At 41.3% G+C, this 13,866-nt stretch overlaps 1 protein-coding gene across 2 annotated transcripts; it reads right to left on the bottom strand.

Moving 5' to 3' along the window:
* Nucleotides 1–3,787: 3,787 nt before the first annotated feature.
* Nucleotides 3,788–13,507, bottom strand: LOC146687514 (uncharacterized). Of its 2 annotated transcripts, XM_085438985.1 has the most exons (4): nucleotides 12,839–13,507; nucleotides 10,651–10,810; nucleotides 6,567–10,249; nucleotides 3,788–6,377 (listed from the first exon to the last, which is right to left on the bottom strand). In XM_085438985.1, exons 1-4 carry the CDS (start codon nucleotides 13,505–13,507, stop codon nucleotides 4,167–4,169), a joined length of 6,723 nt encoding a protein of 2,240 aa, XP_085295111.1. In that variant the 3' UTR covers nucleotides 3,788–4,166. The 2 variants fall into 2 exon arrangements, with proteins under 2 accessions (XP_085295111.1, XP_085295110.1); XM_085438984.1 differs by having other exon boundaries at nucleotides 3,788–10,249.
* Nucleotides 13,508–13,866: the final 359 nt, after the last annotated feature.

The raw sequence follows: 13,866 nt of genomic DNA, 5'->3' as shown, positions 1-13,866 counted from the left end.
TTAAACAAATCTTTGTAAAGTTGATGAAGTTTATGTGTGTGGTCAGATCTGTATCGAGAGCCATTTAAATTTTTGCTTTTTTTCATGGGATTTAAAGAAGCATCAAATCTTACAAAGGGGCATTTGCCAAAGACATGCAAGGACGAATCAAATAAGGAAACTTCCAGCATAAAGGGCAAAATGCAGTTAAAGGTATCAAGGAAGATTTTGTACAATATGGCCCACAGATGTTTTAGTATTAAAGTGAAACATTAAAATCTAAAGAGAACTTCAAAAGTTCAATTCCAAACTTTTGAAACTGGAGAAGTGATAGGCAAAAGCATAATAACTGAAGCAGTTTGTGGTGCTTGAGCATGCAAACATGAGGCCATGGTTTGAGTAAAACAGTGGAAGCCCATTACCAAAAGCAGCTACGTAAATTCACATGATCAACGCTCACTTAGAAACAGGGTGGGGGCCATGAAAATTCCTGCTCCCAGGCCCATTATGATCCCGCTCTGCCAGTATTGGCCACAGAGAGAGACAGAGGAGGCCTGGATTGACACAAACAGAGCAGGGATTGTGTATTGCTGATCTGTCACCTAACTGCATCAAGAGAATGCAGACAGTAGGCCGTAATTATTGTGTGTAGCACGGCGCTTGACAGTGCAACAGTTTGGGCCAAATAGCTCCCATTCTTGGGAATGTATCGCTTGGTCTTTTTATTTTTGTTGCTGAGATTCCGCTTTTCTGCTCCAAAGCAACAGCCCTGCGGGGGAGCTAATTAAAGGAGGCGTACAAAAAGAATCAAATAAGACTCGACATCAGTCAGAGTCAGTCACTCTGTAATGGCGCAGGGCAACAGATAAGTTCAATCTTATTTCTGGGTGTGGTCCCTTCAAAACTGCAGGGTAAAAGCAAAAAGGAACCCTTTGTTTTATCTCCCATGATGGTGAATCACAAACCCGTGCGCACCAGTAGCCATAGTGATCATCCCCAACATTATTTAGCAGAACTAAAGTGGAGACAGTGGCTGCACTGTTCATCGATTCTCACAGGACATAAGTGATGTGTTCAGCTATAAGGTTGTGAAAATTAGTTATTGTGGTGAGAAGATTGCAAAAAGTCTCTCTCTCTTTTTTTCCCTTTGGTCTTTTTAAATTGGTCAGCATCTCTGCGGGTCATGACCGCTCAGATTAATTGTAGGCAGAATCTGAGCACAAAGTATTTGCTGCACATGAGTTAATGCACAGAGAGCAGACAGTCATAAATCTTAACGTGAGAAAGAAAGGCTGTAAATCCACGGCAGGGGCTTCTGTGGGCTTTTGTCAAGTCAGTGTGAGAGTCAGGTTATCATCAGTGGGGGAAAGTAGAGCCTGTTTAAAACTGGATTCATGTGGTCAATGCTAATTCTTAGAGAGTTAAAAAATCACATCAAACACCACCTAAACAAGGACATTTATATGTATGTCTTGTCTTTAAGTAGTCTTCAAGAATATTTCTCCAGGCTTTTTAAAGGACATTCAAACCTTTTCTTTGGATGTTGACTGCTGTTTGTTCCGTTCTCTGTCAAGATGATCCCACACTGCTTCAATGTTGACATTTCCAATTTATATTCAGTACTCCATCAGACCTGATACTGATTTTCATAGCAGTTCTTGTGTATTTAGGCATACCTCAGCCTTTTCTCCCTGTTTCCCTTCCTTCAGAATGGATTCCTGATATGCACCTTTCCACTGAGTCCATTTCTGATGAGGCTTCGGCGAACAGTAGATGGATCAGGTGAGGTCAGGTTCTGGAATTTTCAGTTACTTCTTCAGGACATAACTTAGCAGATACTGTTTATCTGGTGTAGATTTTTTTGTCTGTCACTTCTCCAGTTTAGGGTCTTTTTTATGCTTGAGTGATTTATAGTTTAGTCCTAAGTGACTTAACAACCGAACAAACAAAACCAAAAGTCCTCTGAAAACGGTCAGGCTCAAGAACTTTGAAAGACCTTCACAATGCCTGTAGAACTATTCACCAAGAACACTTTAAAAGTTAAAAGAAAGTCTGGCTCCATTAGAAGCAACATATAAAAAAATAATGGGTGTTCAAGACTTTTGCACAGTACTGAACATTATCAGTTTTAGCGATACTGCTTGTTTTACTGCTGTTTTTAAGCTGGATCTTTTCTGTCAATGGTAAGCAAAACACATAGAGCAGGCATGTGTGCTCATTTCGCTTCCACTGGATACCTTTGAACCATGGTAACAACAGAGGAATTAAAGTGCAAGGGCTATTTTCCAAATCTCCATAGTGACTGACAAAACCCTTGGAAAGTATCCAGAATGGTCACTTTGTAAAGACCTCTCTCCCCCATTCTCTTTGTCTCTGTATTTCTTTGTCTCACTCTGTGCTTGTGTGTGTGTGTGTGTATGTGCGTGTCCATGTGTGTGTGATTGCAGGGAAGGGTCAGGCACAGGGACAGGGAGCGGAAACACCCACACACACTAATAGGATTTCCCAGCATTCTCCCTTCACATTAGCATAAAATCATCATGTGTAGTCTGTCAAATATTTAGCATGTAAATGTCGAAATGAATTATCCCTGTTCAAATTACCACCTGCAGCCGTCTGGTCAGACTTGTTTCAAGGATAAGATCCCTCTGGTCACGCATATTACAAGCTAGCCTGTCAATGACGATCACATCAAGTGTCACTTGCATATGCCTGACTGCATCAGGGGGCCATTGCTGACACCGAGTGACAGCTGCAGATGACTCGCACTCTCCTCTGCACCTTCACCTGCCCGAGGATGAGTGAGACTCAAATAGTGTACACGGACTAAAACACAGACTTAAAACAACAACCAGTAGATAACAATTTTGTATCCAAAATCAGTCTATTAAAGTACATCTTTTAATAGTTTAGAGGATAAACGGAGTAATGTAAGCCTACGACTCGTTCAAAATTCACATGTTTCACTTAGTTGTAACCAAAGTCAAATACCACCAGAGCCCAGAGATGCTTCTAGGCACTCAACACAAATAGGATTATTTTCACTATTTTATAACTCAACCCTGAAAGTATTTTGAGGAGACAGGGATGAGTGTATATTTTTTGAGCTGCCTTTTTTAACCCCTACTTATAACTGGGCTACATTAGTCAATTTTCTATTTGAGAGAATAACATCCCACAGGCGTTTGTCACCTAAATCTTTTTAAAAATCAAGCTGACAAACTCATGGACTGACTCACTGATGTGATGATTGATTGACTGACTGGGTGATTGATTAGACGATGGATAGAGTGGTAGACAGGCTAATAAAACCACCAAAAATAATCTCTTCTGTTCCCAAAACTTCTCCACTGTGGACGTGTGAACATGTAAACACAGGCTTTAAACACAGGTACACCTTTAATAGAGATAGCAATGTAAGTTAAATATTGACTGTACATACAACATTTCAACTCACACCCAAAGTGTGGGTGTTAAAAGAAGGCACATAAAAAAAAAAAGTAAAAACTCAGAAATGAAAATGTTCACTTTTCTATCATTGGTTATCCTGATGACCACTTTAACACATCCTGATATGTTGATAAAATAAGAAAGCATTCAATTATTACAGAACCAAAGCAACAGTATCAGTTTTGTGTTCACCCAATCAGTTTCACTCCTTTGTACTCTATTTTTGGCCTCAACCAAACCCTAAAGTAAAAAGCCAGTACTACAGTAGTCCAATTCACAAGTAGTATATATCCTGCTGATTAAATGAGCCTGGGTAAGAAACCTATAACTTATAGATTTTTTGCAAGTAAATCAGTTCTTTAATCTAAAAAGATCAAACAGCTATTAGAAACAAATGTTCTGGACAAACCCAAACCAGCAGTAAAATAATACAAGCAATGAAATCTGCTTTCTATTACAGATGACCTTTTTTTTTATTTCCCGTATGATGTTCAAGAGATTTGAGGGAGAAGAAAAATAGGTCTTATTTGTTTACATTCTTCTATCCTATCAAACACTACCTGATATTCAGCACCAAAAAATATCGTAAATTTAGACTTTTTTTCTGTATTCAAATGCAAATAAGAGGCACAACTCTCATGGTTCATAATTATTTACAGATAAAACAACAAATTTTTCAAGTTGCATGACATTAAACAACAAACACAGTCGATACTAGCAGCTGATTCTGTTAAATATCATAGTATGGGGCAGTATTGGCCACATCTCAAATGCAGATTGTCCATTGAGTCTTGTGCTTGTAGTACATGGCTTACGCCACCAGATGTCCTACTTGGCTGTGTCACAACCGCTGACTCGCCCTCGGGATGAACTTTTCTGTCTGGGATTCTGAACTCCACTGACGCAAAGGAAGACTGACTGCCATTTTTATTTGCCCAGGTTTTTGATGTGTCAATAGTAGGTGACACCCTGACACCCCTGCCTCGAGCACTGCTTTTAATACTTGAAGCATCTAAAAAGGGGTCCGAGTCGCTACCATGTGGCAGGTTGTAGTAGATGCACTTTGGAGTCGGAGGCTTCGCCATCTCCTCGAGTTCTGATGAGGATATGGCTGCAAGGGGACTGTGCTGAGTTTTGAAATGGGGCGGGGAATCGTCGCTAGTGTTCTCCTGACCTGTGTCTACGGATGTGCTGTCCAAATTGCTGTACATTCCCAGCGAGACTGGAGGAGATTTTCTTATGAGATGGTTCTCCTTTAGGAGCCATCTGCCTTGATCAATCAAAACCCCATCCGCTGAGTTTTGTGAGACAAAAGAAATGCACTGTGCAGCCTGTGTGGTGGCTTCACGATCTGCTTTTAATGAGCTTGCTGCACTGAAGTAAGAAAGATCCTCCCTTGAGGCTTTAGTACCTGAGTCACTGGAACTAGGAAAGGTTCCTGAGTTACTTGCAACAGACAACTTTGAGCTAGCCAGTTCCAGACTTGTCCTCTCAGCTTGGACAGCTGAATGTGTATAGACTGGAGAAGGTTTCTCTGAAGCCTCTCCTCCACTCTCTGACATAATATCTACAGACTCCTGAGTTCTATAGCTGCCGCTCTCTGATGTTTCTGGTCTGTAATCAGATAAATCAGAGGTGCTCGGGCTTGGCAGGCATTTTAAGCCGTATGAACTGTCTTTTCTGCTTTTCAGAAGAACACTTTGCTTGGTTTTTACAACCTGAGCATTATCAGGCTCTATCCTAATGTTCCCATCCTTGTCATATATGAATACAAGCGAAGAAGACCGGAGGGCATAGTTCACAAAGTCGAGTAATTCCTGGGATATTTCCCCTGGATGAGATAAACTGCCACTTCTTTCTGTAAGCATCTCTCCTCCTTCATCTGTTTCAGTAACCGTGTCTGTTCCGTTACCTTTGTCATCAGCACACTGACCTTCAGAGGAGTATTTGCTTGGGGATTCAGTGCCTTGTTTTTTTTCCTGGTCTAATTTCTCTTGTGGCTCCTTCTCTTCATCATCCTCCCTCTCCTCTTCATCTCCAGTTTGACCTGCTGTCAGATTTTCATCCCTCTCTAACTCTTCTCCACATTCTCTCTCTTCTGCTGATTCTTCCTCCTGACTACTTTCTGTTTGCTCCGGCTCTCTCCTCCTGTCTTCAGCCTCATCATACTTTTCATCTTCTGTGTCCATGTCCCTTCCTCCGTCTACCTCTTCCTCGTCTGTTGTTGTCCTTGCTCTCTCTTCCTCTGTATTTTTAACCACAGAATCTCCACTACCTTCCTCCTCATGTTCTTCATCTTGTTCTCTCTCTTCTTCTACCTCCTCCTCTTCATTGTTTCCCTCACTAACCTCTTCTATTTGCTGTGTTTCCTTTTCATCCTCAACTTCTAGCTCATTTCTATCTTCATTAAATTCTTCCATTTCCTTGTCATCATCTGCATTTTCACTAACACTTTCCTCTGCATCTGTTGCAGTAACTCCATTTATTTCTGCTTCCACCTCCTCTTCCTCATCTGCCTCAATACCATCCCCAATTTTCTTTTCCTCATCGTCAGATACGTCAGTACCTTCCAGTAGTTCCTGCTCTACATCACCTGTAACAAGATGTAACTCTTCATTTTCTTCCTCCTCCTGCTCTAATTCTACAGTTACATTTTCTACTCCACCCCCTTTATTTGTGTCTTCCACATTGTCACCTTCATCTTCTTTCTCCTCCTTATGCCTCTCCTCATTTTCCCCTCCATCACTGCTTTTTTCCTCACCTTCCTCGCAAACCTTCTCATTTATCTTCTCTTCCTCCTCTGTCTCCCCAGCACCCTCTCTCTCATCTGTTTCTTCAGCACTATACTGAGTTGGGTCCTCATTCATAAAATCTTCATCTGTCTCATCAGCCTCTTCTTCCTCTCCTTCTCCTAATTCATCCCCCAGCTCTCTTTCATCCAGTGTCATCTCTTCCTCCTCTTCATCTGCCCCTGCTCCTTTCTTGTCAAGAGATTGCTCATCACTCACTTCCTCTGATTCTGATTGCTCTGGCTTTTCTTCTCCATCTTCCCCTCTTCCCCTATTTTCTTTTTCAGTCCCTTCACTATCGGCCTCTGTGTCTGTTCTATCTCTATATTGCTGGTTCACCTCATCTACTTCCTCTGTTGTTTCCTCTTCATCTGTCCCTTGCTCTTCTTCATCCACCCCTGCTTCTTCCTTATCAACAGACCCCTCTCCGCTGTCTTCGTCTGATTGCTCTGGCTCTTCTTCTCTGTCTTCCTCCCTTTCTCCATCTTCCTTTTCAGTCCCTTCACTTTCATCTTCTGTATCTCCACCCCCCTTAATCTTCACCTCCCTTTTCTCCTCTAGTTGTTCCTGTTCTCTACTTTCTTCTTCTTTTTTCACCTCCTCTCCATCTGTCTCTTGCTCTTCTTCATCCACCCCTGCTTCCTCCTTATCAACAGACCCCTCTCCACTGTCTTCGTCTGATTCTGATTGCTCTGGCTCTTCTTCTCTGTCTTCCTCCCTTTCTCCATCTTCCTTTTCAGTCCCTTCACTTTCATCCTCTGTATCTCCATCCCCCTTAATCTTCACCTCTCTTTTCTCCTCTAGTTGTTCCTCTTTTCTACTTTCTTCTTCTTTTGTCTCCTCCTCTTCATATGCCCCTCCCTCTTCTTTATCAATAGATTCTTCACTACTTACTTCCCCTGATTTTGCTTCTTGCTCCTCTTCTTCCTCTTCCTCTCTTTCCCAATCTTCCTTTTCAGTCGTGTAACAATCAGCTTCTGTCTCTTTTGTATCTTCATCTTCCCTCATCTTTACCTCTTTTTCCTCCTCTAATTGTTCCTCTTTGCCACTTTCTTCTTCTTTTGTCTCATTTTCTTTGTCTTTTAATAACTCTTCTTTTTCTGTCTGTGATTCTTGGGTTTCACTAGGCTGCTCTGACTTGCTTATTATTTGTCCCTGTTGGGTATAAACTGCATCAGGAGTGTCTTCAGTTACACATCGACTATCAGACTCAAGTGATTGTTTTGTTTCATCGTTACAGTCCTGGACAAATTGCTCTAAATCTTCCTCTGAGTCTGACTGGTTTCGATCAGTCTCTACACACTGGCTCTCTTCCACAGGGTAAAAAGTTCTGATTGTCGAAGCGATCTGTTCCCTGAGGTCTTGCGGCATGCTCAGCTCCTCCATCAGCTCATCAATGCCCGAATGCTGTTCCTCAAATGCATCGCCGCCTTCAGAGACGACATCGAGCGCAAACTCCGTTTCTGACACTTTGGGAGAAAGGGGTTCACTTTCAAGCCTTTCCCTCAGAATCTGGAAATCCTTCCAGCTCTGTCTTAAACGAGAAGATGCTCTGCTTTGCAAATCAGTCAGACTTGCTCTCTGCTCTTCCTCGTCCTCGATGGCCGAAATCTTCTGCAGGGACTCCATCATTAGCATCGCCTCTGACTTGGTTCTTGATATTTTATCCTCTCGTGGTGTGGAGTCTATGAGGTGATCTCTCAGAGTCATCACTGACAAGAATGACACAAAGGCTTTACACGACGAGCCAAACACTGAGGCTACTTGTGTCGGGAAATCGGGAAGGCTGTTAGATTTTTCAAGGTTGGATGCCACGTTGGTGTCAGAGGCTCTTCTGATGCACTGAATGGATGAACAGAGTTGTTGCAGGGCAGGCTTTATCTTTGCTTTGGGACTCAAAAAGTTAGATGATGAAGATGTTTCGTCGCCAGCTGGACAGACGGCCTCTGCAGATTTGTGTGGCCTCAGTCTGTTCTCCTGATGTTCAAGGTCAGCTCTGACATTTGGCATAGAAACACTTAAAAAACCTTGTACTGTTGTTAGTTCTTGGTGGCTAAGAGGAACTGATAGACAAGATGATGATCCCTTTATAACATCATTGGAGGATGGGTTATTTTCATCAAAATTAGTATGGCATTCATTTTTTTCATCTGATTCAGAATCTCCGCCTATCTGAAATATAACCTTTGTTCGAGATTGTGTTTCCTCTGTGATCACCTCCTCTGGATATGGCACTTGGTCTGGGGTGACTTTCTCCAACCAGTTCTCAACATATTGGTGGATCTCGGAGGGTGAAGGATCGAGAGAAGGCATCGAAACAAGCGGTTTTGTTGGTGATATTCCGCTTTCAGGCATGGATTTTGGCTTGCTAGTTGTCTTTTTAGTAAGAGATTTGTTGGGTTGCAAAATGTCTGACATGTTCTTTTTCATTTGAGGCCTTCCAGTTGGAGTATTTACATTGTGGCCAATATCGCTAGCAGCTTCTTTGCTTGTGTTTTGTCTCTGTGGTGCTGTTCTAACTAATGAGGCTGAGCTCTTTGTTGGTGTTTTTTCACCTTTATTGGATTTCTTAGATTGGAGACTTTCTGCTTTCTTTTCTGCTCCTTTACTCTTTTGACCACTTCTAGCACTTTCAGAAGAATTCACACTCCTTTTCCCCACACTGACCTTACTGCTTAGCTTGTCAGCAGATGAATGCTTGCTATCTTTTGAGGGGCTGATTAGGCTTTCCTTCGGTTTTTTATCCGTGTTACTTGTTGAAGTTGAACTCTTCTGGCTCCTGGCAGACGTAGTCATCTTTTTCTTCGTCGTGCTTTTTGGAGTGTTGTCTAGTTTTACTCTCTCTAGAATTTGAAGGTTTCTCTTGGTTTCGTTTTCACTCGGTGAAGACAGATTGTTTGTATTCTCATGTGTCAGAGATACTGGCTCTGATGACAGTGATAGCATCTCCTCTTTCTGCCTTTGCAGTGAGTCAGCAGTGGGTGGCTGCCAGCTACAATCTATATCACAATCATTACTCGATGAATGAGGCCCTGAGTCAGTCGACTGTTTACTTTGTGGTGCCAGAGGGGAGCCATGTAAAGGAACGCCATCTACACTATATTCCTGATTCGCCAAATAGTTGTCATAGCAGCCTTGGGTCTCATAAATATGCATCACAGTCTCTCTAAACTCCATCCCATTATTCTGTATCTGAAGGACCTCAGCAACTCCTGATGACCTGATGGAGGAGGGGGTGCATTTGTTGCTCATTCCTGCGGATGCTGTTTTGCGAGGTTTTGGGATGGGTCTATTGCTGCTGCTGCTGCTGTGTTTGACAAGGCAGTATCCCTCCGTTGTTTCGCCATCGGCTGTCCTTTCCACATAGGAATAATGTCCCAGCATGCTCTCTTGCACCCCTGACTCTGTGACCCTCTTCACACTCTCAATAGACGCCTTTTTATTAACATGTCGAGGACCAGGTGTGGGAGTGCGTTTGACACTTTTTTTCGCTTTTCTCGTAGCTGTTGAAGTGTATCCTTCACATGTTCGCTCATCATTAAAGCCGACGCCTCCAGCTGCGGAGGGAAAGTTCTCCTCTTTCGTTTCTTCCTCGCTGATACTAGAGGAGTCTTTGGGAATGACATTGTTCGAGTCAGGGGAGCGGTTGCCTGACTCAGAAATTGAGGCACAAGCTGCCCTCTTGCTAAGGCTGGTGCGGCTGAGTGTGGTTGTCCAGTGGAGCATCTCCTCCTCCTTAATGGTCAGACGAACTTTCATCTCCACAGTCATGCTGCCATCTTGATTCACGCGGAAAGACTTTTCAATGTCATCATCGTGAGGTACGATGCAGGTTTGATTCACGTTATCTTCCCTGCCAGTTCCGGACATCTCCATAGATGTGTGATGCTGATTGGCTTCTGCTTCAAGTACTCCATTGTGGGGATGCAGGTGGCCATTTTGAGACTTGTTTATCTGGTTCACAATATATCGCTCTGATGACACGGAGAAGTTCCTTGATCCTCGTCCGCTCGAGAAAGACTTTTTATTCTCTGCTTTCAGAGATGTTTGGAGAAGAGATGGGACAAAAAAGAAAGAAAAAAGATCTTGGGTCACGTAAAGATTTTGCAGTAGTGCTTCAAAGAATAGAATAGCAGAAATTATAATAAGCATGCTTATGTGCTTCACTCTCATATCTTTCTTTTGAAAATTAATCCGGACACCCACAAAAAATCTACCATTTTTATTTTATACCATTGTTTTGGTATGAAAGTAAACAAGATACAACGTGAGATTACTCTGTGCTTTTTTAAGAGATTTGACACTTCAAGGAAAAGATTGTATAGATTCAAACTTGCGTACAGAGAGCGTATGAGAGAGGTATGAGAGTAACTGAATAGAATAACAAAACATAACATATTTCCTTTTCCCCGTGGCGTAAACTAACACTTACGTGCTCTAGGTTGTAACATTGATGGTTCAGCAGTTTCCAGGAACATGGCCTGTGCCATCTGGCCTGTTCTGTGAAAACTATAGTTTGCTAATCTGAAAGGCTCGTTGCCCGCTGCCACAACAACTCCAGAGCACAAGATGATAGCAGCAAGACCATCAACCTAAAAGAGGAGAAATGAGATTGACATTCAACATGGGAAACCGCAGATTTTCTTCATCTTATGAATGCATCACTTACTCTATATGTGACTATTCTAAATTATGCACTTCTGAGCTTTTTTTTTGAATAACACAATTTTAGTCTGTAATTTATATCCCTTAAAAACTGCCGAAAATTAGATTCTTTTATTTTTGCGTCATTCCTTCTCAAATCAACACTGGTCTTCTGTTTGATCGTCTCAGATTTGCATATTTTACACACATTTTATGGTACAAAGGTTAAACATATAGAACGAGTCCTGTACAATTTTAGCTTTAATCTCCTAGGACCTGGCGTCCACATATATGGACATCACATTTTGGATTATTTAGACCAAAATACTCAATTTTGCTCTACAAGGGCCTGATATCCACCTACAAGGACATTATACTGCTACTGTTCTATTGAAATTTTAAACAAATATCCTCATATGTGGCTCTCATTTTTCTTAGAAACACAAATCAGGTTTAAAAAAAAAATCTGGTAATTCTTTGTTTATACATTCATCGGGTCCCAATATGCCCAAATATGAAAGAGAAATTAAAATGCATGCCGTGGAAAAGTTCGGGTCTTAGGAGGTTAAATATAATTTTTTTAAAAGCGAACCATCAACCTATTTTCATGCCATCAGAGGCGATGTTTGAACACAAATATCTCAAAGATCATTAAAAATAAAAGCCTAAAATTTTCACTCTTTTTTTCTTACCATCAAAATGAATCAGGATTTGTAACAGATACATCAAAATAATCTCTAATGACACACAGTGGTGTGTATATTTTTCATTTTCAAAACCTGAGTAACTCAATTTAAATATTTCTTGGCAAATAATCCTTTAATTAAAAAAACAAAACAAAAAAAAACATTTAAACTAAAAGACTTTATCCTCATCATCTCAAAGGTACTGAGAGAATTAATTTGGTACATTAAATGTCTATGGAATAATCGGATGTTTGAGTATCTACGATTGCGTGACAACTGAGAAGACTCCACTGATCAGCTGATCGCCTGACCTTGTGTCGTGGTTTAAAAGTCTGGCAGAAGCCCAAGTTGCTTTGTCAAACACAAGCACAAGAGTAAAAAGTCAACCTTAAACATGTAATTAGACTGAAAAAATGTGGATAACCACTTTGTAGATTTGTTTATATCTGTCTGTCTGTAGCTTTTTTTTTTTCCATCCTTGTTTTGTGCCAGGCAGACACACCTTTGCTTAATATAGATTGAGGTGTCTTTGGAAAGAAAGTAATATACTTACTGCTATACATAGAAAGTATAATAAGTGGAAAACACAGGTCTCACACAGCAGGGAGCCAATTTAAAATTCACAAAAACATTGCTCCTTTTAAACCCACATAGACAATGAAAAATGCATTTCCAAGTTCTAAGCCTATGTGCTTGTGTTATTTTTGGCTGTTATAGTTAAATATTCGAACCATCAAATTCTATCTCCTTTCTCTTCTCGTAAAACTTTCTTTTAGAAATCACCTACAATCCTGAGGCAATTGCACAAATTTATTTTCACTGATTGCAGAGTGAGATTAAAATGAAATGTAACTGCGCTACATTTACTTAAAAGAAAAACACCCTACATTTGTCGGTATCTATCTGAGAACAATACTAGTAGGTGCATAGCTCGATCTGTTTCTATCCAAACACACACCTTTAGACAGATTTTTTTCCTCGCTGAGCTCCTGATCTAACAATGTGGGTGAGGAAGGTGTGGGTGGAGGGAGACACCTCTGTGGCTCCAGTAGAATGAACTGTGCTCTGTAAAACTCATGAGTAATCCAGTATTTCAGATATTTAAATCCCTCCATCCCTTTTGTTCAGAAACTAGCAAAAACATCTGGTTTGTAAAGGATAAAGACTGAAAACGTGGACAAATAGCAACATGTAACATGTAACACTGATGACATAAAGATTTATTTTGGAAATTTTACCCATTTCACAGGACTAGTGATGATTCCTATTTTCAGTTTATCGAGAACTTACTCTTCTTCCATCTGTAGAGTAGAGTTTCAGCACTGGGAACTGCAGGATCTGCGATAGGTAATCCAGCAACGCATCAAATGTTGGAGCTGTTCTTCTCTGCAAAACAATTGTGCGTTTAACACTTGGATCCCTGTTCTTGATGACCATAAGCCTCTTTGGTGTCCGTACTGCCACCCTTTCAGTGACCTTTGCTGGCCTGATGGCTTCATTCTTGCTGCCAAACTGACCAAATCTGAGTCCTTGACGCCGCCGCCGTCGCCCTGCACTGAGCGGTCTGGTAGTATTCCAAGGTACCTGCCGCCGGTTCACTTCATCCAGATTTATTGGCTTCACACGTTTCTGGTCAGAGCACACATAAGCACCTCCATCATGTAAGTCATCTAATGCCTTAACAAGGTGAGTCCCCCGGGGTGTGGTGATAGTCCTCACTCCAAATGCCAGGGGCACTTTCTTGGAAAGAACATCCAGTAGAGCATCAAAGGTCTTAAAGGTGCGGGTATTGATGACCATTCGATGCCCTCCAAACTGATAGTCACCGCTTTTGTAGAAACATACTCTTTTAGAAGCTGAAGGGTCAGACGAGAGCTGCAGGGGTCGGGAGGGTAAGGTCTGCCCACTCCCAGAGGACAGTCCCTGGGTAGGGGGTTCCTGGATAGGTGTAGTGCTCATACTGTCTGGAGGGAACTGAAAAGAGAACAGAGAGGCCATTTCAGTGTAGTCAAAGTCGCTTTTATCCTTTTTTTTCTCTAATTTGATGAAACCAAGATATATAAAAGTTGCTTATAATATAGACAATAAGAGAAATAATACAATAGTAATAGGGAAACTGCACTTTTGGCTTAGTGCAAAGGACATTAGCTGTTTATGTGAAATATAATGAAAAAATAAAATAAATGAATATCAAACTACCACAAACCATTTTCTTTAGAATTTTCTCAGTGTGTAGGTTTTAGGATGCATTTAAGTTGTCGTGAGTGAAACTAAACTGACTGCAAATGTACATAAAGAGGGCTGCAGAATATAATCAT

The sequence above is a fragment of the Copadichromis virginalis genome, linkage group LG18 (assembly GCF_057382275.1).
Source record: "Copadichromis virginalis isolate Kocher_CV1m ecotype Utaka linkage group LG18, C_Virginalis_male_GT1.1, whole genome shotgun sequence".
Classification (NCBI taxonomy): Eukaryota; Metazoa; Chordata; class Actinopteri; order Cichliformes; family Cichlidae; genus Copadichromis; species Copadichromis virginalis.
The sequence above is the reverse complement of the archived record's forward strand: the minus strand, read 5'-3'. Positions and strand labels throughout refer to the sequence as shown.

Bases quoted from the DNA above. Each gene is read 5' to 3' on its own strand.
- LOC146687514 (XM_085438984.1), bottom strand. From the start codon at position 13,507: ATGAGCACTACACCTATCCAGGAACCCCCTACCCAGGGACTGTCCTCT. The intron at 10,811-12,838 runs GTAAGTTCTCGA...CTCCTCTTTTAG, and splicing joins ACTCTACAGATGGAAGAAGA to GTTGATGGTCTTGCTGCTAT. The intron at 10,250-10,650 runs GTAAGTGTTAGT...CTCTGAAAGCAG, and splicing joins AATGTTACAACCTAGAGCAC to AGAATAAAAAGTCTTTCTCG.